The 27,414-nt window shown below is 42.8% G+C and overlaps 1 protein-coding gene across 1 annotated transcript in view; it reads left to right on the top strand.

Annotated features, from left to right (window-relative positions):
* The window catches only part of LOC126474581 (neuropeptide F receptor-like), a 438,149-nt gene extending 419,401 nt beyond the window's left edge, over positions 1-18,748 (top strand). Inside the window, exon 3 of the mRNA XM_050102056.1 lies at positions 17,321-18,748. Coding sequence (XP_049958013.1) covers positions 17,363-18,748 — 1,386 coding nt within the window. The 5' untranslated portion in view covers positions 17,321-17,362. The remainder of the gene's footprint in view (positions 1-17,320) is intronic.
* Positions 18,749-27,414: the final 8,666 nt, after the last annotated feature.

The following is a 27,414-nucleotide window of genomic DNA, read 5'->3' as shown; positions in this document are numbered from 1 at the left end:
GTGACTTACACCCTGGTGCGTGCTACAACGCAGGTACTCGTAGAAGGTAGCTCTGCAGAAAGGTGACGTACAGCTTCTTCAAACACATGGAAGTACCATTGGGAGATAAGCTACGCGTTTCGCGTAAACGCAACTCCAGTCTTGCAAACATGGGGTGGACTGGGTGACGCCTGCTGGATTAGAGTACTTCATGGAGCCAGCAATCCTCTCTCGCATTCCTTTGCGATTTCCCTTGCACGAGAAGCACATCGGTATACTCTGGAGTTGTATACACGACCGCCATTATTCATTTTCGTTTCTACGATAGCCACACGATTGACTTAAAGCTATGTGCAGTATGAAACTACGGAGTACAACACAGTATTGTATTCTACTGTTGTCTACGGAAGACTTTTGAGTGCCGTATTTGTGTGTCGTGTAGCAAAGGAAGCACTACCATTGGTGAACACGCCGACCCCACACAGTACACAAAGAGTTTATCCTCTGTTGCTTGTCTGTGTTTGTTTGATTACGTGCAGTTCCGTTTCAGAGCCCATAGCACGACAACGGTCACAGAGCGATTGCAATTTCCATTGCCTCATTTACTTTCTGCTTAGCTTGTGTGATTCAAACTGTCTACATTCTCTTACACAGTTCACAGGCGCTAGCACACAAAGTGTTTACAACCTAACGTTTCCTGCAAAATGGGCATACTTGATACCTATTTACCAACAACCACGCCATCTGAAATACCTTTTTATACAACCTGTACTCGTGTCAGCCTAGTCGACCCACTAAACGGAACGAAAAACTACGAAGATACCCATTTCTCAGGGTATGATATTGGTACACTAATAAGTGCTTCGAAGATATCCATTCGCCAAAGTGTCATATTGATACTACCCATGCAGATATAGAACATTCGAAACAGCAGTATTATTCGTGAATGGAATGTGGAAGTTCGTTGCATACTTTGCAAACAGTTATGTAAAATACCTTTGATGTGTTAAGATAGCTCTCGCTATATGTGTAAAAAATAAATGAATTACCTGAAATATCGATGTAGAAAACTGACGAGAAGAAATTATTCAAATAAGTGTCCAGTAGACAGCATACAGATTGAGAGATTGGCGGAATGTGTAATGTAGTAGTATGGACTAAAATATTACTTTTGTATGGGAGATTTCGACGTATTAATGCAAAATATCACTAGCGGCATTCCATAAAATATATTTCAAATACCTCACCCATAATAAATATCTCGAAAGCTACTACTGTAGTTGTATTCTTAGAAGTAGCAGGCCTGCTGCAATCATTTTCTGATGCAGTGAAATATGTAGTGCCGCAAAGAGGAATAACAACGTATGGGAGGCGTCCGTTTCGGTAGACTCCCTTGTTTTTGCCCCGTCGCTCGAATCTCCAATCAAAGAATTGGGAGTTGCTGAATTCCCGCAAGCAATTTTGTCACGACGTGATATCGAATTGACGGTGAAGTTAATAAGACTGGGCGTGTCGACCGAACAATGACAAAGACAACACCAATTGACTTCACGCTTTGTATACTTGGTCAATACTCCGTTGATACTGCTAACTGTAGTAAACCTGTTGGCAGAACGAATGTTTTACTCATTTTTTATTCTTCCTCTGAAATGCACTAGTAAATTTAATTTTTCTGGATTTATTATTTATATTTTAATTTGTTTAGTACAGTGGTTACCGCATTCGAGTCAGTTTGTCAGAGATTAGCAATACTACCGAAGGAACAATGCAGAGGGACTAGATGATATTCGTTTAGAATTTCTAAAAATGATGACTAATGCTAACTAAACAATTATTCGTGTTATTACTGGTATCTGTGAGAATGGAGACATACTATGCGACTTCTAGGAAAATCCTAATCCAAATTACCCCAAAAGTATTAACAGCAGATAAGATTACACGTCATGCGTCCATGTTGACGAACAGAATGATACACAAAAGAATGGAAATGAAGCTGAAGATCTGCTACATAATGACTGACCTGGTTTAGGAAAGGTAGAGAAACTTGAAAGGAAATTCTGTCGTTGGATTTACATTTGAAATAGGATAGAAAAAGCAACACACTTTTTTTATAATTTATGAAAATTCAAAGCGTTCGATAGTGTAGAACGGTATAAGATATTAAAAATCCCTCCCGAGATAAATGCAACAGGACCAAGTGATGGCAATAAAAATGCTGGAAGTACTCTGATTCAAACGGGCATAAAACATGCTTCTAATTTTTCTCGTGTACTTTCCAAGCTGTATATCGAAGAGGCAATGAAAGAAAGGAAAATCGGTTCTCATCTATGAATTTACTCAGAAAGATACACTCCTGGAAATGGAAAAAAGAACACATTGACACCGGTGTGTCAGACCCACCATACTTGCTCCGGACACTGCGAGAGGGCTGTACAAGCAATGATCACACGCACGGCACAGCGGACACACCAGGAACCGCGGTGTTGGCCGTCGAATGGCGCTAGCTGCGCAGCATTTGTGCACCGCCGCCGTCAGTGTCAGCCAGTTTGCCGTGGCATACGGAGCTCCATCGCAGTCTTTAACACTGGTAGCATGCCGCGACAGCGTGGACGTGAACCGTATGTGCAGTTGACGGACTTTGAGCGAGGGCGTATAGTGGGCATGCGAGAGGCCGGGTGGACGTACCGCCGAATTGCTCAACACGTGGGGCGTGAGGTCTCCACAGTACATCGATGTTGTCGCCAGTGGTCGGCGGAAGGTGCACGTGCCCGTCGACCTGGGACCGGACCGCAGCGACGCACGGATGCACGCCAAGACCGTAGGATCCTACGCAGTGCCGTAGGGGACCGCACCGCCACTTCCCAGCAAATTAGGGACGCTGTTTCTCCTGGTGTATCGGCGAGGACCCTTCGCAACCGTCTCCATGAAGCTGGGCTACGGTCCCGCACACCGTTAGGCCGTCTTCCGCTCACGCCCCAACATCGTGCAGCCCGCCTCCAGTGTGTCGCGACAGGCGTGAATGGAGGGACGAATGGAGACGTGTCGTCATCAGCGATGAGAGTCGCTTCTGCCTTGGTGTCAATGATGGTCGTATGCGTGTTTGGCGCCGTGCAGGTGAGCGCCACAATCAGGACTGCATACGACCGAGGCACACAGGGCCAACACCCGGCATCATGGTGTGGGGAGCGATCTCCTACACTGGCCGTACACCACTGGTGATCGTCGAGGGGACACTGAATAGTGCACGGTACATCCAAACCGTCATCGAACCCCTCGTTCTACCATTCCTAGACCGGCAAGGGAACTTGCTGTTCCAACAGGACAATGCACGTCCGCATGTATCCCGTGCCACCCAACGTGCTCTAGAAGGTGTGTAAGTCAACTACCCTGGCCAGCAAGATCTCCGGATCTGTCCCCCATTGAGCATGTTTGGGACTGTATGAAGCGTCGTCTCACGCGGTCTGCACGTCCAGCACGAACGCTGGTCCAACTGAGGCGCCAGGTGGAAATGGCATGGCAAGCCGTTCTGCAGGACTACATCCAGCATCTCTACGATCGTCTCCGTGGGAGAATAGCAGCCTGCATTGCTGCGAAAGGTGGATATACACTGTACTAGTGCCGACATTGTGCATGCTCTGTTGCCTGTGTCTATGTGCCTGTGGTTCTGTCAGTGTGATCATGTGATGTATCTGACCCCAGGAATGTGTCAATAAAGTTTCCCCTTCCTGGGACAATGAATTCACGGTGTTCTTATTTCAATTTCCAGGAGTGTAGATTATTGATGAGAAGATTACGTACCTTCTGTGAAAGTAAAAAGAACTGTATAACCTGATGACTGGAATAATAAACTACTGCGCGGGTATAGATAGACGAAGGACAGAAGTTTTGAGGAGCAGCGACAAACCTAGAAAAATAAGTGACCATGTAATAGAAAACGCGAAGGAACTGTGCCACCTATAAAGGAAATTAACGCAAAACATACGAAACAAGGATACAGGAAACAGATAACCAAAGCGAAAGAGAGAATTCCTTGCTAAAAGAAGTCAAATTGTATGGAAAGTAGGCTTTAATTTGGGAAATATGCGAGGGGCTTTCAATATGTAATAAAACACTTTCTTTTTCTCTCGGCCAATTTCGGTTGAAAAGAATCTTCAAGTTTTGTGGGACATCGTGGAATATCCCCAATCCAGGACCTATAGTTTCATGACCTTCTGACAGCTGGGGGCGTTATACATAGCCTTCAAAATGGCGTCTGTAACGGGGATGCGTTACAAGCAGCGAACTGTCATTCGGTTTCTTCTGGCGGAAAACCAGAGAATCGCTGATATTCAAACACACTTGCCGAATGTCTGCGGAGATATGACAGTTAACAAAAGCGCGGTGAGTCGTTGGGCGAGCAGAAGTCATCATTCCAGCGAGGTCGCGCAAACCTGTCTGATCTCCCGCGCTCAGGCCGGTCGGACGCAGCTGTGGTTCCCGCGGACACTCTCATACAAGGTGATTGACGGATTACAATCCGTCAAACATCTCAGTTTTCCTGAATTTATTTATTTCTGTTTATCTTCTTGATTTTCATTGATAACTGTCTCTTCTTTTAATTTGTTGTGTCTCACTCTCCATGTTTCGTACCTCCTGATGAAGCCTTGTCTAGTACTAATTTTATTTTGTTCTATTAGTTTTGTTTATTAAGAGAAACTTATGTAGGCATGCTACCCCTATTTTGTGCTAAAGGTTTTCCTGTCTACTCCATTGTCACTCATGTACAGTTCAGTTTTTACTTTTTCGTTGCAAAGATGTTACTTACTGTATGTTCCTACATCAGTCTAGATATATTACTTCTCTTCCAATGTCGTCCGCTAATATTCAACTTCTTTGGTGATAATACTCAGTAAATGTCTGAAGCTGGCCTTCAAGCGGAAAACCGGTTTACAATAAAAGTAATATTGTAGAACAAAAGCAAACTGGTGCTTTTCATTTATTATAATTTTGTTCTACCAAGAATCGACGGAAGATTCTGTTAATATGATAAAACACCTCGCTGCTCAACTGCACGTCTCTTTTGGTAGTGCTGACACACCCGTCCACCAGTTGGAGTGCTCAAAGACGTGCGCCCGCTGGATTCCTCGCCATCGAATATGTGGTGTCACCGCCAGACACCACACTTGCTAGGTGGTAGCCTTTAAATCGGCCGCGGTCCTTTAGTATACGTCGGACCCGCGTGTCGCCACTATCAGTGATTGCAGACCGAGCGCCGCCACACGGCAGGTCTAGAGAGACTTCCTAGCACTCGCCCCAGTTGTATAGCCGACTTTGCTAGCGATGGTTCACTGACAAATTACGCTCTCATTTCCCGAGACGATAGTTAGCATAGCCTTGAGCTACGTCATTTGCTACGACCTAGCAAGGCGCCATTACCCGTTACTATCGATGCTGTAAAACATGTACCGTCAAGAGCGATGTTCACCAATAATGGATTAAAGCTAAGTATTCCAGCAGCTACGTACGTTTTTCGTTAGTCTCATTTCCTTGACCTGTTCCAGACCTCACGCCAGCCTGCGTGAGCTAAAACGCGTGCCTTTCGGCTTCCTCTCATAGTGGGTTGGCTGTCTTGCCAATCCACAACAGAATAGATGACCACAGAAAGCAAAGATAGATCGTCTGCGCCGAACTGTCAGTGGAGGATGCACTCCGCGGGAAGTAGTACAAGGATGATGGAGAGATTGGTCCCGTCGTCGACCAGTACAGTGACACCATGCGTGCATACAGGCCCTCCTAGGAAGGTAGCGGAAGACCATTGCATTGAATTGAGATTATGATGCAGACTAGAATTGTGTAGCCAAAATAGTGGGGTATAGTACGATGTATTGGAATCTTGAATAAATCCAACCAACTTTCACAATAAAAACCTGTTTTATTACCTACTGAACGACACTCGGTTTCTGAAAAGTAGACATTCCGACCACAGTATGGTGAGCTAGGGTATCTTGGACTGTTGGAAAGAACTAAAAGAGGCGGATTGCCGTCTTTGAGCACAAGACCTACAGAATGATGCAGTAAATAAGGTGGATTAACTGTAAACCAAATTGTGATACGGAGTACCTCTCATGCTGTTTCTGCTACTGGAGTTAACAGAGCATCTCAGTGTCGCTTTCGTCGGTACTAAATGAACCTGTGACGAAATACGCTACTCTTTGGATCGTCTATGTTTCTTATGTAACTCCCATTAGGCCACGATCGCAAATTAACAAGCGATATTCCCGCATTGCTGCAACGATGGTTTTGAAAATTACCTCCTTTGTGTGTGTGGACCACAGTTCCTGAGATATCTTCCAGTGAATCTCGGCTTCGCACATGCCGTACTTACTATACGTTTTGGGTGATGTTTCCACTACAAATCCCACCGACTACCTACTGTTGGGTGTATTATAGATTTAACAACTTTCAGTGATTGTTCTGCAATAGTGCGATTACACAATAATGGGCCATTCGCATATTTCGGTGCGATACATTACATCTCTTTAAGGCAACCAAGCATCAATACTTTGCGTATTTTGCTCCATTTCGCTTCAGTCCTCCAACGCTGTCATTTTTCTGTAGACAATAGAACTTCCAGCGAATGAGTTCTTGGAGCTTTCCGTGTTATCCATTAGAACATTTGTATATTTCGTGAAAAGTGAGGGAAGTGTAACACGCCACTGAGGTAGGCTCCAAGCTACTATTACGTACGAGGATTTTTTTTCCGACGACAGTTGCGTGCTGTGTCCTGTTTGTCAGAAACTTTTCATTTCAGTCCTCTTCGGTATGCTCGTATTTTGTTCACTGTGTGCAGTGCGGAATTGCATCGAACGTTTTGCGGAAGTCAAGGAACACGGCATGAACCTTACCTCCAGTATCGGCTGCTTTCTCTGTCTCGTGGACCACCGGGCAATAGCACTTGCAGTCAACGTTCTTCATTACTTGTTTGATAGATTCCATCTCTGTCTTCCCCCTATAGTCTTTGTTCCCTACAGCTCACTCAAATCAAATGGCTCTGAGCACTATGGGTCTTAACATCTGACGTCATCAGTCCCCTAGAACTTAGAACTACGTAAACCTAACTAACCTAAGGACATCACAGACATCCATGCCCGAGGCAGGATTCGAACCTGCGACCGTAGCGGTCGTGCGGTTCCAGACTGAAGCGCTTAGAACCGCTCGGCCACATCGGCCGCCATAGCTCACTGAAGTACCATCGAAGTTAATCCTTGATTTCTTAACATTTTCCTGACACACAGCCACCTCTTGTGTTCAGCGTATTCCAGATGTCACTCTCCCCGCCTCTTCTACGGAGAACCTCTTCATTTCCAATCAGTCACCTAATTTTCAAAATGCTGCTATAGTACCGCATCGTAAACTATTCGATTGTCTTCATTTCTGGTTTTCCCACAGTCCACGACTTACCGCTACACAATGCCGTGTTCCAAACGTACAGTGTCAGGAATCTCTTTCTCATATTAAAGCCAACTATTGTACTGCTCATGAAAGTAGATACGTCAAGGAAACATTGCTTACTTACACTATTGCAAATATAATTTCAAAAATCCATAAAAATTTCAATAACGTATAAAGTTGCTTTACTTTTTGTCTAGAATAAGAAGGACTAGTTTACAAAATGACATTCATGTCTACGCGTGTAGGAAATAGTGAACTATAGTGCTATAAGAAATTCACTAAAAATTGCCCTTTTTTCCATCAACTAGTGGAAAATTCTAGAAGCATTAAGAAGTGTGAAATTAAAAAAATTCGTAGAACAGTCCCAAGGCTTACATATAAGTATGTATCTCCAATGACAAAAATGGAAAGTATTTCAGGATACGGCGAGAAAATCCCTAAGAAAATAATGAATTTTTGTCAGATATCGGGAGAAAGAAAATAGCACATGGTGAGTAAACGAATGGCTTGGTTGATTCTGAAGCGTCAAGGAATAGTTAATTTATTTATTGAGATAAGTGTAATGCATTTCAGTCACGTAATTTTACTGTCTTTCCTTTCCTAATCTTCCACCAAACGTTTGTATCAGTATAATCAATCGCGATGCTCAATCAATCGCGATGTTTCAGAACCGTACGATAAAAGTAGTAAGGAAAGATAATGTGCAGAGCTGATTCTCAACTTAAAGTCAATGATAACATATAAGACAAGATGTTCGAAAAACTTCGTAACCCCTTCTATTGACATCAGCAAACCAAATGACCGAGTCGATACTCACTGACTGAAATACTCAACTAACTGAGCTTAGAGCACAGCTCCAGTTGAACAAAAGCTAACAAATATCAAATCTCAAGTGAAATTGAAGACAAAATTTCTAGAAGTTTTGCGAATAAAATCCGAATGAGGTTGAGAGATGGTGGTTGCCAGCTGCTCTTGAACTGCTTTCTGGAAAAAGTCATAATGGAATGAGGAATTTCAGTAGGAGAAAGCCAAATCGACAAGCGAGTTAAATTATGTTATAGAAGGGACAACCTACAAATAGAATGTTTAACGTTTCAGGATGACGTAGCTATTTTTTGAGACTGAATCAAAACAGCCGCTAGACAAACAGAATTGCTTAAAGAACAAGGTGGAGAAAGCAAGCTTACAAATATCGTTTGAAAAAACCGAATTTAAGCCAAACATTATGGTCGTCAAAATCATAATGAAAACAAAGTATTCCCGGCGGGGTCAGGGATTTTCTCTGCCTCGTGATGACTGGGTGTTGTGTGATGTCCTTAGGTTGGTTAGGTTTAAGTAGTTCTAAGTTCTCGGGGACTGATGACCATAGATGTTAAGTCCCATAGTGCTCAGAGCCATTTCTGAAAACAAAGTATGGAAAAATTGAGAGACATAGCACGTTCAATTATCTAGGAGACCTAATTGATTAGTACAGTTAGGAGAAAGAAGCCATTAAAGCAAGAGTTAGAAAGATGAAAATGTCATAGTACTTCAACAAGGACGCATAACAAGAGATCAGTATCCATCAATGCTAAACTTACGCACTGCCGTACAGTAATTCGGCCGTCAGCACTTTCCGGCAGCAGAATGAATAAAACTGCGATGATAGAAACACCGGATATCACAGAAAGAAAAATAGTACTGAAAATTTTGGAACCACTTAAGGGGCAAATACAATACACAACACGTCATAATAGTGAACTTTATACAGACGTCGAAAAAATTACAGAAATTATCAGGAAAAGATTAGCTTTATAAGGTCACATCCCATGGATGAATCCCAACAGGCTGAAAAAAGACTGTTCACCTATTTCGTTAAATTAAAATTGGATAGAAGTGTATGCGAAGAAGTTTGAAGACACATGAACGAACTCCTAATTGTTACACAAGATGATGAGAAACGACTCAGAAAGAAATCACATGAGTCCAAAGGTTTGCGTGGAAATTCCATGAAGAAGACTGGAGCCACTTGAACAGAAGAATGAAGAGGGAAAAATTGAAAAATGTGGAAGAACAAGTTGAAACAACCGCAGTCGACAACGGCTTATACGTTCAAAAAACAATATAACAAGAAATAACTGAGGCAATACAACACTGTGAATGCACCAGAACACCTTAATGCTTCAATATGCCTTTCATTTAATACAGCAAAACATCTAGGTGAAATAGAAAAGAAGGAAACGAAAATAATCAAGAAAATCTTAGAACTAAAGTATAGGAATAGGAAATGGAAACAAAGATGTAATACAGAAGTTTATGAAAGAATAGAAAGAAACTTAGATACAATTAGAAAGAGAAGGATTGTATTCTATATACATTTGACTGAATAAATAAAGAATAACTAAAGATATTTTCACTTCTTAACAGAAACCCAAAAACATCAAAGATATCGATCAAATATTTAAAGCAGACATGAGAGAAATGGAAATAACGGAGGAAAACATAGGAAAAAGAGAAAAAACAAAGCAAAAGTGAAATGTTTCAAGGGGTTTCTGGAGAATACAAAGAAGAAAACAGGCGCAATATGGACTGGAGAAGGAAAAGAAAAACACAGGAAAAGAATGAAAAACTGCTGGAAATAAGAAAAGGGAAAAGATGCCATTAGTAATTTTTTGGTCCATAATTGCAATCCTGCTACAAAAATTATATTAACGATGACAAACAACGTGGTACATCGTGACTAGATGCAGTACAGCTACAGTAAGGAATTGTAATGAAATAATAATCTGATGTATCAATACGATCACGAGCGTACCGAAAATAAAGAGTACTTCATTCGAAGCCGGTCATTGCACCACGTAAATGAATGGATCGAGAAATAAATGACAGTTTCATCACGGTGTCTCGTTATATCCTTTTAATACTTCACAACGATTGTACTTCAGTAATCAGCGAAATTTACAAATCTCTTACATGATCCATTTCGGAATACGCACTGCACCATTAGATCCATCTGAGGAACCCATCACATCTATTTCGAGTCTATTAAATATATCTATTCAGGAATAATCTGTAATCATTGACATCTACCATACCACTTTAACAATGTAGGAAAATGACGTAAGGCAAAGCGAAAATTGGTTTCTTTTGTTTTGTCTTACAATACACAGGAAAACTAAATTGACCGTCAGACGTAGGAACCAAAACTCTACTCATTGGCACGCTCGACGCTCAAAATGGCTTCATATGTGATGAACAAAACTAAAGTTTTTGTATAATATTAATAAAATGCAGCCTGAAAAGGTCTCTAACTTTTTACGGAATGTTATTGTTATCATTATTATTATTATTATTATTATTATTATTAATATTATTATTATTGTACCTTTCCGAAGATACATGATTCATTGTAGCGATACAAGTATTTGATAGAAGATTAGAAAAAAAGAAAATGACCTGGCTAGAACGTAGCGAAAGCCGACGTCCAGTCTTCATGTTTTAGTGAGTTGTACTTACGCCTCCAGTTGACAACTTCTGCTCCGTATCACATTTAACACGCTCGGAAAACTTTAAATATCTCTTTCGTAAAAATTCTTGAAAAGGAGTTGTACAGGAACAACATATGTTACATCCAAGTATGTACCATAATTATTTGAATGATGAGCCAACGCTGCGATCCATTCGGTGTCTTTCCGTTGACGGGACTGTGAGCCCCCTACGTAGTTTGACGCCTTCCTCAGTGGAAGCGCTGATAGGCTACATCTACATCCATACATAGCAAACTACCATGTGGCGTGTTTCTGGAGCCCCTGTCTTTTCCCCTATTTCCGCTTTCATTCACGACTGGAGCGTGAGAAGAATGAATGCAGACAAAGCTCCGTGTGGCCTCTAATCTCTCTTTCTCGTCGTGGCCATATCGCGAGAAGTATGAGAGAGGAAATCGGTGCGTGCGCGACAGTTCACAGTACAAATATATTCCTAAACGCTGCGAGCGAAAGTGCGGTTTACCAGGGGGTCATATCGCAGGCACTGTTGGGGTTCGATTGATCACAGAGATAAGGGGTCAAGTGCTTTGAACAGCCCTTGGCATGGCGACCATTTGTATGCCTATGGGAAGAACGGGCATAATGCCGCCATCCTACAGTTAAAGATCAAAATTTAAACATTACGCACTTCCTCCAGGTCAGGCAAACTGAGAAATCGGTTGGTTCTTTTATATTAGGTTTGGGCTAGGGCTGGCCGGTGTGGCCGTGCGGTTCTAGGCGCTTCAGTCTGGAACCGCGTGACCACTACGGTGGCAGGTTCTAATCCTGCCTCGGGCATGGATGTGTATGATGTCCTTAGGTTAGTTAGGTTTAAGTAGTTTTAAGTTCTAGGGGACTGATGACCACAGATGTTAAGTCCCATAGTGCTCAGATCCATTTGAACCATTTTTTTGTGGTCTAGTGTATATCTTATAAAAGCACCATTTGGTCATAGGCGTTGGCTGAGAAAATTCCGAAAAACTACGGTTTTTTGGTACGATAAGTACCAGTTGTGGGGATTGACACTTCTGTACTTTCTGTTCATGGCACATTCTCGAAATATTTTCGTTATGTTCTTAAAAAATTTTTTTCGAGGAATTTCGATCCTGTATGCACATCATACCCGTTATAAATCCAGAGGATCAGAGTTACCGTACTCATGCAGAAAACAGCAAAAGCCGGGTCGCATTTATCTAAATAACTAACTTAAGCAAAAGGCTCAAATTTTATCTGTACATTCCTTAGACGTTCATCTAGAAACGCTATTTTTCCCATTTTCCAAAATCTGTACCCGTTATCAGGATACTCCCGAAAAAACCACTGTTTTTGGGTACCAAAAGTAACACTTCTGGCTACTACCACTTCTACAATTTTGATTCATCTCAAATCGTCCAGAATTCCATGTATTCTTAAGATGAAGTTCCCACGTACCTTTTTACGATATCACTACCCGTTATTGAGATCTACATGTTCAAAGTTACCGCACTTATGCGCATAAAATATGCACGCAACATCCATTCAGAGCCGTAAATATAGATTTAACTGACTTATTAAACACGTAGCAAGGGTGCTAGGGTCAATACAAGGGTTCAGAGATTGCATAGCCATGTTTTTAGTCAGAATATTTTCACCAATAAAATTTTGGGACACGCTGTCTCTGTGTAATGAACACTTCACGCCTATACAAATGAGCCCGAAGTGGTACTTCAATTTTAAAAAAAGTGCTAAAACGATCTTAACACTGCTGGGAAGAAATTAAACGGGATGCCGTCATTATGTACAACTGGAAAGATGGCAAATTTAGTAAAATATTTGTAATAATGTTTTTTCTCTTTTAAGTTACAAATCACAAGCCCGGGTTTTTCGATTAATTGCGATGGATGAGCAAAGTGTCCAGAAAAATATGTACAGCAAATGATATTGTGTTAACCTTATATTGAAAACTACTTCATAGTAGTTTCTGTGTGTCAAAGTATATAAATGCGTCAAAACATATAATTAATCTGTCAAAACTTTTGTGACCTGCCGCATTCGTTTTATATAAACAGTACATCTTGTGAATATGTTCTTCTTTAAAAGAGTGAGACACAATAGTGGGGAACCAGGTGCCTCAATCCTCGTTTCTCCAGCAACACCAAATAATTTTGCATATGAACATATTCGCCCTTTTCTTTGCTGAAAGAGACTAGCAGAGAGACAATGACGGTGGAAGAGAGAGAGGAGACAGTGCCAGTGGGATCTAAAGAGAAAGGTATAGATAGTAACGGTCATTGCCAAACATTGGCAGTAAAAAAGAAGGAGAGATAGTTGGAGATACTAGCAGTGGGGCCAAAAGAAAGTGGAGATTATGGAAATGGAAAATACAGAGGAGTGGAGACCACACATAGGCTTAGGGGGTCTGGACCCTTTGGGAAATTTGTGTTATGGGGCCAAACTGCTGAATTCATCTGTCCCAGGTGTGCACACTACTTAATCTAACTTACTCTAACGACAACAGACACCCCCATCCACGAGGGGGGAGGACTCAAGCCTACGACGGGAAGGGGGGGGGAGGGGGAAGGAGAGCCGTGCGAACCGTGACAACGCGCTCGAGACCACGCGGCTGCACCCCGCGGCTTTCCTACCAGACGGATTTGAACTCGTAGGTACAGGTGAGAGAGTTCATTTTGGAACGTAATTTTGAACCCCTGGTTAAATGAAATGTGTAGCGAGGGCCTCCCAGCGGATAGACCTAATTGCCTGGTAAAAGTCTTTTTGAGGTAACGCCACTTCGGCGACTTGCGTGTCGATGAGGATGAATTGATGATGATGATGATAAAGACGACAAAAATACCCGGTTCCTGAGAAGAGAAAAATCTCCAACCGAGCAGGGAATCGAACCCGGCTTCCTGGAATGACGCACCTTCGCGCTGTCCACGCAGCTACAGTGGCGATCTGAACACCTGGGGATAGCAGAAAAGGTGATTTGAACCCTTCAGAGTTTTTGAGTAGCTGAGGTGTGCTGGAGACAGTGGCAGTGGCAAAGATAGACAAAGGAGACATGTAAATAAGAGAAAAAGCATTGGCAGTGGGATGTACTGTAAATCGATTGGAGAAAAAGGAGTTGATGGGAGAGGGACATAAAAAGAATATGCAGTGGCAGTAAGGGGGAAATGCTGAGTAACGTGGCTTAACTACATAGACTGGGTAAACGGATTTAAAATTATCTGTGTTAAAAGAGAGCGAATATATCCGAATGCCAGAATTTTTGGTCAGGAAGGCGGAGTGAGAATGAGGCAACTTTCCTGTCAGAGGTTTTAAAGAGGAACATAATCGCCTTTTTGTGCTCAGACATAAGCATTCCGCTGTTTACTGCGTTACAACAGTGATCTAGGCTCATACAATCTCAAAATTTAAAAAGTAAACCCCTCCATGGTGCACAACGCCTCTGTTGTTGCGCTGGAATTTATTGAGTATCTTAGTAAATGACTCCGTGACGTAATGCGCGGCCCTTCGTTCTCTCTCTCTCTCTCTCCCTCCCTCCCGCTCCCTTTCCCTATTTATCCCACTGAGTAAATAAACCAGACTGATTAACAACACCCAAGGATCGGTCGAACAGGTGACAAGTGTCTTGTAAGCAGCTGCTTTCGTGGATGAATTACATTTCCTTAAGATTCTCAGACTGGCATCAGGTTTTCCTACTATTAGTTGTACGTTGTCATCCAGTTTAGAACCATCCCAATCACTACTGCTCAGTATTTTATGATAGTTTCTTTTTCCAGTAGTTTGTCGCCAGTTGCTCATTGGAACAGTTTTACGAATTAGATTCCTTGGTTTGTGAGGCCATGTCATTACCCATCTCACTAAACGGATACACAGTGCACGGCACACGATCCCAGTTGCAGGCTGCCTATCGACGATTTCAGGGCAACAAATATTTGATTTACAATATGCCATGTAATTACTGATCGAACTTAAAGATATAAAATACTGAAAAAGTCTACTCATTAAGAGGTATAATCTTGTGTTACATGTTTAACACAATAAGACAAGTATTACAGTGACGTCTTTGTAATTACAAATTTATTTACTAATAATTAAACCACAGAAGTTAACAAATGTATCAGATGCTGGTGCAGATATCGGTGGAAATGAGGGAACTACCAGGAAAGTGCGCCATGCGTGGTGGTAATTTTGACTCGGGAAACGTTAAGCTGATCTCAACAGAATCGGGCGCACCGTCATACTTGTGGTTCTCTAAATAGTGTGAACAGATCTTCTAATCAGTGCAGTGATATATAAATTTCCACATGCTGAGTTTGTTGTATAGTGAGGTGTTCCTTTATTTCACTTGGGCGAATAAATACAATGGCATATATTTACTTCAAGTAAAAATGTGAAACATTTTTGTAGTGACTGTAGTAGGAAACCTAAAGCCCTTGCTGGATGTCACTGACTATAGCAGTAAGTCAGAAACTGCGACGTACGTACAAGAAATCCAGTGGAGACAACGGGGCCGGTTTATAAGATAGAAGAAAAACTGACCTCTTCTCGAACAGTCGGGAAAAGCACCAAGTGCAGACGTAGGATTTAGTATCATTTTATCCAACGTTGCCTCCATATGCAACTTCACGTAAGGAGCCACTTAGTGTGTTAGCAAATTTAGTTGCAGTGAAGCAGCACTGGAGGAAGATGTCCTGAATCGATCTCTTCTATCAGAAGGAACCAGCAGTATTACTTCTGGGGGGAGAGGGGGGGGGGGGAGGGAAGGAACTACCACAACCTGACAACTGACACATGAAAATATGGACTATAAAAGTCACAATTACAGTCTTGATTGGCGACTGGAGTGGGTCCGGAAACAAACACTTCCTCCGATAGACATGTTAACGACTGAGTGCCCGACGACCCGGACTGTAGATATCTACTTGAGGATAAACCTATAACATGGCCACCGTTAATGTGACGGCAGGCCTTAGGACGACTCCTTATCAGTGACCGTAAACGTTCAAAAATCCCATGCGTGGTCCTAATATACTGGCAACCATTCACAACGCGTTCCCGGAGTTCATCATCACTGCCTGCTGGGCTGCAATAATCGAAGATTTTAAATATTCCCCCACAATAAAAGCAACGATTTCACTTTGGGAAACCTGAAGGCCTTTATATTGGCGAGCCACGATAAAAACACTTGTTGTCGAAGATTCGCGCTTCGTACTCCCGAGTAACTGGATGAAAATGCGCTGGTACACCATTACGCATGTGACACATATAATATATCCTTTCATCATAAGGAAATCAACCATAAAGTCGATTAGCTTGTGTTGTAGGACATGAAGGTACACAAGACCAGTAAGGCTGCCAAGTAGAAAGTGTTGTCTTATCTACTGGTCTATTGGTTCAAATGGTTCAAATGGCTCTGAGCACTATGGGACTTAACTGCTGAGTTCATCAGTCCCCTAGAACTTAGAACTACTTAAACCTAACTAACCTAAGGATATCACACACATCCATGCCCGAGGCAGGATTCGAACCTGCGACCGTAGCAGTCGCGCAGTTCCAGACTGTAGCGCCTAGAACCGCTCGGCCACTCCGGCCGGCTAACTGGTCTATTGGTCTGTGTCTAGTAAGATTATTTGCTTTTTTCATTATTCTCTACTCACGCCCTTCGTTTGTATAAATAAGCGCCCTGTATAAGGAAGACTATCCCCAAAACGTAGCAGTTACTTGTTTTGAAGACTGGAGGCTGGAATAATCAACGGTTTTAAATATCCCTCCACAATAAATACAACGACTTCATGTCGGGAGACCTGCAGGCCTTAGTACTGGGCGAACCACGATAGAAACATTTGTTGTCGAAGATACGCGCTTCACACTCCCGAACAACTGACTGAAAATGCGGTGGTAGACCGTGAACCATGTGCCACGTGTAGGAAATCGTCCATATAGTCGATAAGCTTGTGTTGAAGGAATAGGAGGTTCACACGACAGTAAGGCTGCCAAGTAGAAAGTGTTGTCACATCGGGGAAATAATCAGTGTATTGGTCTATGTTTAGCAAAATTATTTGCTTCTTTCATTATCCTCTACTCACGGCCCCCGTTTGTACCAGTAAATATCCTGTATAAGTAAGGCTATCCCCAAAGTGTAGCAGTTATTCTTTCTGAAGAGAACCCAAGCGAAGATAGTCGAAACTTCTGCGATTTAGTAGTTTCAGAGTGTTTAACAACGACGACTTACAACAAAAATAATTTTATACAAACGTCATTGACCGAGGGTGCCTAAAAACACGTAGTTGCGAATCTCTTCGGATTTTTATGTGAGATAAGCTACATTTATTAAGATTCAGGGTCAACTGGCTGTCCCTGAGCACACTGTGTGCTGACCTTCTGCTGCATATTGTGATGAGTTGTGACGGCGACTGTTGCAGAGGCGGTGCGCTCAGCGCGGGGGCGGTCGCGGCGGAGGAGCCATGGCCGAGGTGCCGGGGGTGCCGGGGCCGGTGCTGCTGCCCACAGCGGTGCCGTCGCTGCCTGGCGTCGCCCGCAACCTGTCCGTGCACATTACGCGCATCCTCAACTCCAGCCAGGTGAACCCGCACATCTTCGACCAGTACAGCCGCAACCGCAAGCTAGACGACTCGGCCGCCTTCTACGGCCTCATCGCCGCCTACTCGCTGCTCATCCTGATCGGCGCCGCGGGCAACTCGCTGGTGGTGTGCGCGGTGGCCCGGAAGCCCGCCATGCGCACGGCGCGCAACATGTTCATCGTCAACCTCGCCGTCTCCGACCTGCTGCTCTGCCTCATCACCATGCCGCTCACTCTGATGGAGATCCTGACCAAGTACTGGCCGCTCGGCAAGCAGGTGTTCATCTGCAAGATGCTCGGCGCGTTGCAGGCGACTAGCATTTTCGTTTCCACCATCTCCATCACTGCCATAGCGCTCGATCGCTACCAGGTGATAGTGTACCCTACGAGGGAGAGCCTCCAGAAAGTGGGCGCCATCGTCATCTTGGGCTGCATCTGGCTGGTGTCGCTCGTGCTCGCATCGCCCATGTTCATCTGGAGGGCTCTCAAGAACCACGACATCAACCTGCCCGACCTACCGTACATCTCGTACTGCCTAGAGGATTGGCCCGTGGAACACGGCCGCCTCTACTACTCGATCTTCTCCCTCATCGTCCAGTACCTGCTTCCCATAATCACAGTCACAGTGGCCTACTCGAGGATATGCCACAAGCTGCGATATCGCTACGTCAATTCGTCCATCGCCAACGGTAAGAGCGGCAGCGGCGACGCTAAGGCTTCCTGCTCCACGCACACGTCCGTCAGGCGCAAACCCAAAGACGGCCGGCGGATGAAGCGCACCAACTCGCTGCTATACTCGATCGCGCTCATTTTCTGCATCAGCTGGCTACCGCTCAACATCTTCAACCTGGTGATGGACCTGTGGAACCCGCCGGTGCACGACGAGCAGACAATGATCATTTGCTACGCGGTATGCCACATGATGGGCATGTCGTCGGCGTGCTCCAACCCACTGCTGTACGGTTGGCTCAACGAGAACTTCCGCAAGGAGTTCCACGAGATCGCCGCCGCCGTCTGCCCCTGCGTCAAGATGGAGGTGGTGCGCGAGCGCGTAGGCTCGCTGCGCTCCAGTATGACGCGCCGCCGCCATCGCCGCCAGGACGACGCAGACTCCAGACCTGCCACCGGCGTCGTGGCCGGCTCCACTGGCCGCACCTCCAGTCGCCGGAGCGAAGGTAGGGTCGAGAGCGTATGTACAAAGCAGGCAGAAGATATTCGTATTGGATATGTTATCTTTTCAGAAATAATGAGGAATGATGGGGAAACATGAAAGGAAGAGCATCGAAGTTGTTATAAGGGGCAGGGGAGAAACTGGGAAAGAAGAGAATCGAAGCTGTTGATTGTCGAAGCTGTTGACTGTTGTGCTACATAAGAATGTTGAAAATTACGTGGAATGACAAGGTAAGGATTGGAATATATGAAAAACACTGACAAGAAGAAGAGACAGGATGGTAAACTATCTATTAACACATCGTGGAACAACTTCGATGATAAAGATTGTAGAGGACGCCAGATATTTGAATACATCCAGCAAACATCTTTGAGATGAAGGGGCTGGCCCAGTAGAGAAATTGTGGGTGCAGGTGGCATCAAACCAGTCAGAAGACTCTTGACTCAGAAGGAAGGTGGAGTAAGAAAAAAAAAAAAAAAACAGACCGCAAAAAGTAAGTTGTTGGGGCTAGACGCACGGAACATTCCGTTTCCGAAATCGTTAGGGAATTCAGTATCCCGAGATCCAAAAAATGTATGGTTAAAATGACTCTGAGCACTATGGAACTTAACTTCCGAGGTCATCAGTCCCCTAGAACTTAGAACTACTTAAACCCAACTAACTTAAGGACATCACACACATCCATGATCGAGGCAGGATTCGAACCTGCGACCGTAGTGGTCCCGCGGTTCCAGATTGTAGCACCTAGAACCGCTCAGCCACCCAGGCCGGACAAAAAAAGTATGCCGAGAATACCAAATGTGAGGCATTACTTCTCACTACGGACACCTTATGTCACACAGCGGTGGCGTTTTTGTAGAGTTTCCATTGCCGACAGACAAGCAATACTGTGTTAGAGAAGAGGGACTTTTCCGTTAGGATCGAGGGGCGAAGGGGTGGGGGAACCACTCTTCTGAGTGTTTCACTGCGGACTGCCACGAATTTCTCTCCCGTGTCAACCACTTCATCTCAGAATAGCACTTGCAAATCTACGTCCTCTATTATTTGCTGGTTGTATTGTAATCTCTGTCTTCCTCTACAGCTTTAGCTTTTGACCTCTACAGCTCTCTCTAGTATCGTGAAAGTTCTCCCCTGATGTCTTAACAGATGTCCTATCACCTGTCATTTCTCCTTGTCCGTGTTTCCACATATTCCTTTTCTCGCTGGTTCTGCCCTGAACCTCCTCATTCCTTATCATTTCACCTAGTTTTCAACATTCGGCTGTAGACTACATCTCAAATGCTTCGATTCTTCTCTGTTTGGATTTTCCCACAGTCCATGTTTCACTAGCATACAATGCTATACTCCAGACGTACATTCTCAGAAATTTCCTCCTCAAATTAAGGCGTGTGTTTGATACTACCAGACTTCTCTTGGCCAGGAATGCTCTTTTTGCCAGTGCTAGTTTGCTTTCGATGTCCTCCGTGCTCAGTCCGTCATTGGTTATTTTGCTGCCTAGGCCACAGAATTCTTTACATTCATCAACTTTGTGACCGTCAATCCTCATGTTAAGTTTGCCGCTGATAACATTTCTGCCAATTCTCTTTACTTTCGTCTTTCTTCAATTTACTCTAAATCCATATTCTTTACTCATTAGATTGTTCATTCCATTCAGCATACCATTAAATTCTTCTTTACTTTCACTCAGAATAGGAACGACGTCAGCGAATCGTATCATTGATATCTTTTCACCTTAAATTTTCATTCCACTCCTGAACCTCTCTTTTATTTCCATCATTGCTTCTTCGATGTACAAATTGAACATTAAGAGCGAAAGACTACATCCCTGACTTACACCCTTTTGAATCTGAGCACTTCGTTCTTTATCGTCCACTCTCATTATTCCCTCTTGTCTCTTGTACATATTGTATCCTACCAAACTATCCCTATGGCTTACCCCTATTTTTCTTTGATTATTGAACATCTTGCACCATTTTAAAATTTCGGACGCCTTATCCAGGTCAACAAATTCTATGGACTTGTATTGATTTTTCTATAGTCTTCCGCAACCTCAGAGTTGCCACTCTGGAGCATTTACCTATATTAAAGCCAAACTGATCGTCAGCTAATACATCCTCAATTTTCTCTTAGTTTCTTGTCCTTACGACAATCATTTCTTTATCGATTTCTTCACATTTTTCTCGCAGCCATGCCGTGTTAGCTTCCCTGCAGCTCCTATTTATTTCATTCTTACCGACTTATATTTCTGTGTTCTTGAATTTCCCTGAACATTTCTTTACTTCTTTCTTTCACAGATCAACTCAAGTATTTCTTTTGTTACCGTTCGCAGTTACTTCTTCGCACCTATGTTTTTCTATGCAACTTCTGTGATTACCCTTTTTAGAGAAGTCCATTACACTTCAGTTGTACTGCCTACTGAACTATAGTTATTGCTCTTTCGTCATCTCTTAGTACTTCTTCTTTGCTTATTGATTCTTCCTTACTAATCTCTTGAACTTCAAGCTACTGTTAATCATTATTATATTGTAATGTGAGTTTATATCTGTTTCTGCGTACGCCTTACAGTCCAGGATCTGATTCCGGAATCTCTGCTTAAAAATGATGTAATATAGCTGAAATCTTCCGTATCACCCGGTATTTTCCAGTTATACCTCCTCCTCTTGTCATTCTTGAAGAGAGTATTTGCTATTATTAGCTGAAATTTATTACAGAATTCAATTAGTCTACCTCCTCTGTCATTCCTTGTCCCATACCCATGTTTTAGAGTAATCTTTTCTTCTACTCCTTCTCCTGCAAATGCATTCCAGTCCCCCTTGACAATTAGATATTCATCTCCCTTTATGAACTGTATTTCGCTATCAATATGCCCATATACTTTCTCTATGTCTTCGTCTTCAGCTTGCAATTTTGGATGTGTACCTGAACTGTCATTGTAGTTGTTGGATCGCTATCGATTATGATAAGAATAACCCCAGCATCGAAGTGTTCACTGTAACACATTCTTTGCCCTAACTTTCTATTCATAACGAGTCATTCTCGCGTCATACCATTTTCTACTGTCTTCTTTCCATTTAACTTCACTAACTCTTACTATATATAGATTGAGCTTTTGCATTTCCCTTTTCAGATTTTTCTAGATTACCTAACACATTCAAGCTTCTGACATTCCACGCCCGACTAGTGAACATTATCCTTTCGTTGATTCTTCAGTCTTTTTCTCACGGTCACCTCAGCCGTGGTAGTCTCCTCCCGAAGATTCGAATCGACGATTATTCCGGAATCTTTTGCCAATGGAGATATCATCACGACACTTTTCAGTTATAGGCCACATGCCCTGTAGATACACGTTATGGGGCTTTAATGCAGTGGTTGCCATTGCCTTTTTTCCCACCCCAAGGACAAGAGAATGCCCTGAACCTCTGTTCGTCCCTGCGCCCTCTTTGACAATACCGTTGTCAGAATAAGGTTGACTTTTTATGCCGGAATTCTTCGGCCACCAATTCTGATTATTAATTACGATAGTGCGGTGAAATTTGGCCTTAATGATCAATGGCAGCAGACGACTGACGCGACTACCTATGCTAACTGTGCGACACAGCCTGCAGCGCCCCTCCTGGGCTCGTTAACATATCGGTTGGACCCTAGACAACTGGAAAGCTGTAACTTGATCGGATGAGTCCATGTTTCAGTTGTTAAGAGCTGATGGTAGGATTAGAGTGTTGCGCAGGATCCACGGAGCTATCGACCCAGCTGACAACAAGGCACTGTCTAGGTTGGTAGTGGCTTCGTAATGGTGTAGGCTGTGTTTACGTTGGATAGGTGGGTCCTCTGGCCCAACTGAACCGATTATTGACTGGATATGGTTACCTCTGTTGATCCATTAGGGATGCGGGACAGCGGCTGGAGAAGTTTTTAACAACTAAATTAGCTAAGAGCCGAGCCGTTTTCGCCGCGCGGGGTAGCCACGCGGTCTGACGCGCCTTGTCACGGTCCGCGCGGCTCTCCCCCGTTGGAGGTCCCTCGGGCATGGGTGTGTGTGTTGTCCTTAGCGTAAGCTAGTTTAAATTAGATTATGTAGTGTGTAAGCTTAGGGACCGATGACCTCAGCAGTTTGGTCCCATAAGACCTTACCACAAATTTCAAGTTTCCGAGCAGTTTGAGAAGTTATTTTATTTTACTTTCGCAGCCAGTGTCGGCAATTCTGTATGCCATCTTCAATCCCCATATGCACCTAACATTATGGTGTTATCAGTTGTTGAAAGACCTTCCAAGGGTGCACTTGGAATATGAATTCACAACATACAGATACTGATGGCTCCATATGCCAATATCGATACGATTGAGTGTCTGGTCATGAGGTTCATGTGGGGCCTGAAGGTTGCCTATTGAATTGCCGAAACTGGTTGTTGTTCTGGTTGTATAAATGCATAAATAAAAACTTGAGTATCCATGAACATGTTGTCAGGAAAGATGAGAAGTTCCATAGCCCACACATTCAGTAAGGAGACCAGCTTATAAAAGTTCCATTACGAATAAAGCGAAGCACATTTACTGTAGTCTTCTGCGTTCGATAAAAACTATTTCATCATTTTCACCTTTAGTAAAACCCTAAGGTCAGTATTATTTCATCGCTGTTCTTTTTCAGTAGCAAAAAGCTTAGAACACGTGAAATTACAAAATATCTTATTAAAAGTGGTGCAAACTCTGTTGTAGATAAAGCCAATCGAACACACACACTTCTCATGACAGCGCATTTGCATAACACAGAATGGTATAGAATAGTTTTATTAAACTAATAAAAAACTTTCAGATTAGAAAACCAATGTAGTGACACGTGTACCTGAACATATCACACAGCGCTCTGCCTTTTTACTCTGAGCTGCATTGAACTCTCATAATACACAACATAATTTTGTATGTTACTACATTCAGATGGTTTTAATCGCAGGTACGTTACTAGCTCCCTATTAATTATGTTAAATCGCATCAAGAAAAATGTGTTCTTGGTGGACCTTCAACCTGCCGTTGCACTGAAACGTCGCACTTTCATAACGCACGCCGGCCTGTGTGGCCGTGCGGTTCTAGGCGCTTCAGTCTGGAACCGCGTGACCGCCACGGTCGCAGGTTCGAATCCTGCCCCGGGCATGGATGTGTGTGATGCCCTTAGGTTAGTTAGGTTTAAGTAGTTCTAAGTTCTAGGGGACCGATGACCTTAGATGTTAAGTCCCATAGTGCTCAGAGCCATTTGAACCATTTTCATAACGCACAAGTAACAATGCAGGAAATTATTTAACCACCAGTATGACGTTCCCCATCATTTTATAAAACGAAACCGTAACAATAAGCGAATAATTTTCGAGAAATCAACTTGCTGATGTTTTGAAACGGCATATGTTCATAGGACGAAAGTTATAACATGAAACCCACCAACTACGGGTTTCTACTGAAAGCCTTTGAGGCGACTCATGACTCTACTGAAAAGGGACAGCATGCATGTGGCGTAGTTGGCTTCCTTCCGTCTGAATGTTCTACGTTCAAATGCAGGTTCAGAATATCAGCCGTACTTCATATTGTTCTGCATGTTCGGAAAGACTTATCTACGTGCTTTCTAAACGCTATGACGTCAGAAACTCAGCACGCTCAAAGTTAACGTTCGAATGCAAGGTCCAGGTAAAGGGCTTCCAGTGAAACTTCTGCAGCGAACTCGAATCAACGAGCACGCCATCTCTGGAAAGGTCGTGATGAACTTCTCCTTTGATTGCAAGGGACCGTTGTTCATTGACTTTCTGGAACACGGCGTTACGATTAATGCACAGCTGCACGTAGTCACTGCAAGAACTGAGGTGTCTCTTCAGGTGCAAGCCCGCAGGAAAGCTGATGGACGGAATCATTCTGTTGCTGGACAATGCCTGTCTAATGGTGCCAGATTATTTCTACCACGCAGCAGAAATTTCGCTGGGAAGTCCTTACACATCGTGCATCCAGTCCTGATCTCTCCCCATGCGATTTCCACATCCTTGGAGCCTTGAAAAAGGCATTCGTGGTCTTCGATTTTCTTCGGTCAAATAGGGATAACTGGTACAATCATGATTCCGTAAGTAACCACGAAGTTTTTTCCATGAACGCATTTACCATCTTGTCTCACTCTGGACTAATGAATTGACAGTTATTGCGATTACTTTTGAAATTGTGAACAGTTTACCTATTAATAATTTTTTCCATCTGTCTCGTTTCCTTTTGACTAACCCTTGTATAACATTTCCTGACTGTTGTACTGGAAGATTTTCACATTAGACAATACTACAATACTAAGTCTATTACATGATCTATTAACTTGTTCGTTGTTGAAACCAGCTGCTCTTTGCCGACTTGTGATTTCACTTCTCTTTAGCCTGAATTGTTCATGTCTTTTCATAACATCACAGTATTAATCTGAAGCTGCTTTAACTTCGTTCTTACCCAATCGACGATTTAGCTTCAAATGCTCTGCTTACTTTTACACTAGATTTAAGAACTCATCCTTACTCAAAAGTATTACTGCTACCTAAATTTTCAACATAATCGTACAATGCTGTTCACTTTTAATCACTAATTGTTCTGGAAAAATTTATTACTTCCTTAAGGAGGGAATCCACATTACGAGGCCGTTTGATTTTTTGGGTGAGAAGAATTAATTAGAATGTAATCAAATTTTAATTCATATATCGAACAGTTTTTGTGAATTTTTTTGAATAATTTCAGCCAAAGGTAACAAAGTTACGCTGAGATGTACGCTGAAGATTGTGAGGATAGATCTCCAACTGCGTGCAATGTAGCCATTCCGATTTTCATCTGATGTCACAAAGGTTTTGATTTTACATTAATAACTCATTTTTTAAGAGTATGAGCTTCAGTGCAGGCGAAAATAATGAAAAGTAAAAATTTTGTAGGCGTTGGAACAATTAACTTCGATTTGGCGACTTTTTCTCTAATTATTGAAATAAAAATGCCCTTAAAATCTAGATATCATCTCAAAAGTTGGTTCATATAATTCGTAATTTCACAACGAATCATACTATAAACTTCCATAATGACCGGGTCTATACTTTTTGAGTTAGACTGCATGAAACTGTGAAAACAGTCATTTCGAGATAAACGCGCTGAAAAGTAAATTCTCGGAAGCTAGGAATTCAAGGAAGTTAAGAATAACGTAAAATGCTTACCGATTAATCTGCGATTCCAGCACCATATAGTAATCCTTCTTCTTCCTCAGTAGGCTTCGTTTTACACATACAGCAGTGCTTTCCGAGCTTTTAGACCTTCCTTCGATTCCGATGAACTGTGTCGATTCTACCTATCGCCCGTTGGTTATCCATTTTTTCGGCATTCTTGAAGCTTTGCGGGCCTACTACAAGTCATGCCTCGCTTATGACCACCAGAAGAAATGAATTTCCTTCCTTGAATAAGTCCGCTGCTTAATACGATGCCAATTCAACGACTTTTAGTCGGGAGTTTAAGTGCTTAGAAGCTAATCACCAAACAATGGATTTAAAACTTTCGTTCACATTTTGTTCAAATGGCTCTGAGCACTAAGGGACTTAACTTCTGAGGTCATCAGTCCCCTAGAACTTAGAACTAGTTAAACCTAACTAACCTAAGGACATCACACACATCCATGCCCGAGGCAGGATTCGAACCTGCGACCATAGCGGTCGCGCGGTTCCAGACTGGGGCACCTAGAACCGCTCGCCCACTCAGACCTGCCTGACCACCTAAACTTCTCTCCAATAATTCATCCCTTGATAAATCTTCATATATTGGAAGAATTTCCCTCGGTCCTATGCTCATAAAATCTAAACATATGCGAATTTCGCTTTGAAATTTTGACAACGTATTCTTGGGTAGCTAAGTTAAAGGTTTATGAAGTGAGAAAAGTAGCAATTTTTGAAACTCCTACTGTTGTTTTCCCCCTTAAACAGGGTTGATGACCACCTCTTTGTTTTCCTGTAAAGCATTAAGCAGGCAGACGGTGGCAGTGAACGGAGCAGGCGCTATAACATCATGAACGCTAAATTGTGTTAACCGTAGACGGAGGAGGCGCTATAACTTCACGAACGATAAATACTGTGAGCAGCTAGCGTTCAAGGTGCTGAAGTGCCTCCCACATTCACAGTCACCGCCTAGCAGCATGCTGTGAGGCCTGAAAATGGTCTAAAAGAGACCGAAATCGGTAACCTCACAAAAAAAGTTTCTTGCTGTTGTGACTGTTCATGTTCGCCATTGAGTCTTCATGTATTGTGTATATTGAAATCTTGTAGCTCCCAGTAGCTTCCCTGATTACACCGGCCAACAATTTTTTTTAAACTTTTTTACTTTGATAGCTGATCTTTATAGATTTTATTGAGCTGAATTCAAAACTAGCGTTAATTTTTTTGTATCACCCATAGTTTTAGAGCAATATGCTTTTTATGATACAGTATAAAAATCCTATGCTATACGGTAAACAGGGAAATTTTTGAAACGCTTTGTTACAACATAACCATGGTTTGTATTTACAGTAAGCTACTTAAAACAATGATATGAGTTAATTTAGGTTTCACTTGTCAGCTGGAATTGGTTTGTATTTTCGTTCTCGTTTTGCTTTGAAGCTTCTTGTGTAGCATTTTCTACAATCAGTCGCTTGCTGAACTTCTCAATAAAGTGACGAACAGTAGTCCCCCATCATGTAGGTGTTCCAGCTGCCTTGCTAGCGTTTCTCCACTTCAATGTCCTGGTGAAAACGCTCT

This window comes from Schistocerca serialis, chromosome 4, assembly GCF_023864345.2.
Source record: "Schistocerca serialis cubense isolate TAMUIC-IGC-003099 chromosome 4, iqSchSeri2.2, whole genome shotgun sequence".
Classification (NCBI taxonomy): domain Eukaryota; kingdom Metazoa; phylum Arthropoda; class Insecta; order Orthoptera; family Acrididae; genus Schistocerca; species Schistocerca serialis.
Note: the sequence above shows the minus strand (reverse complement) of the source record. Positions and strands in the feature narration are given on the sequence as shown.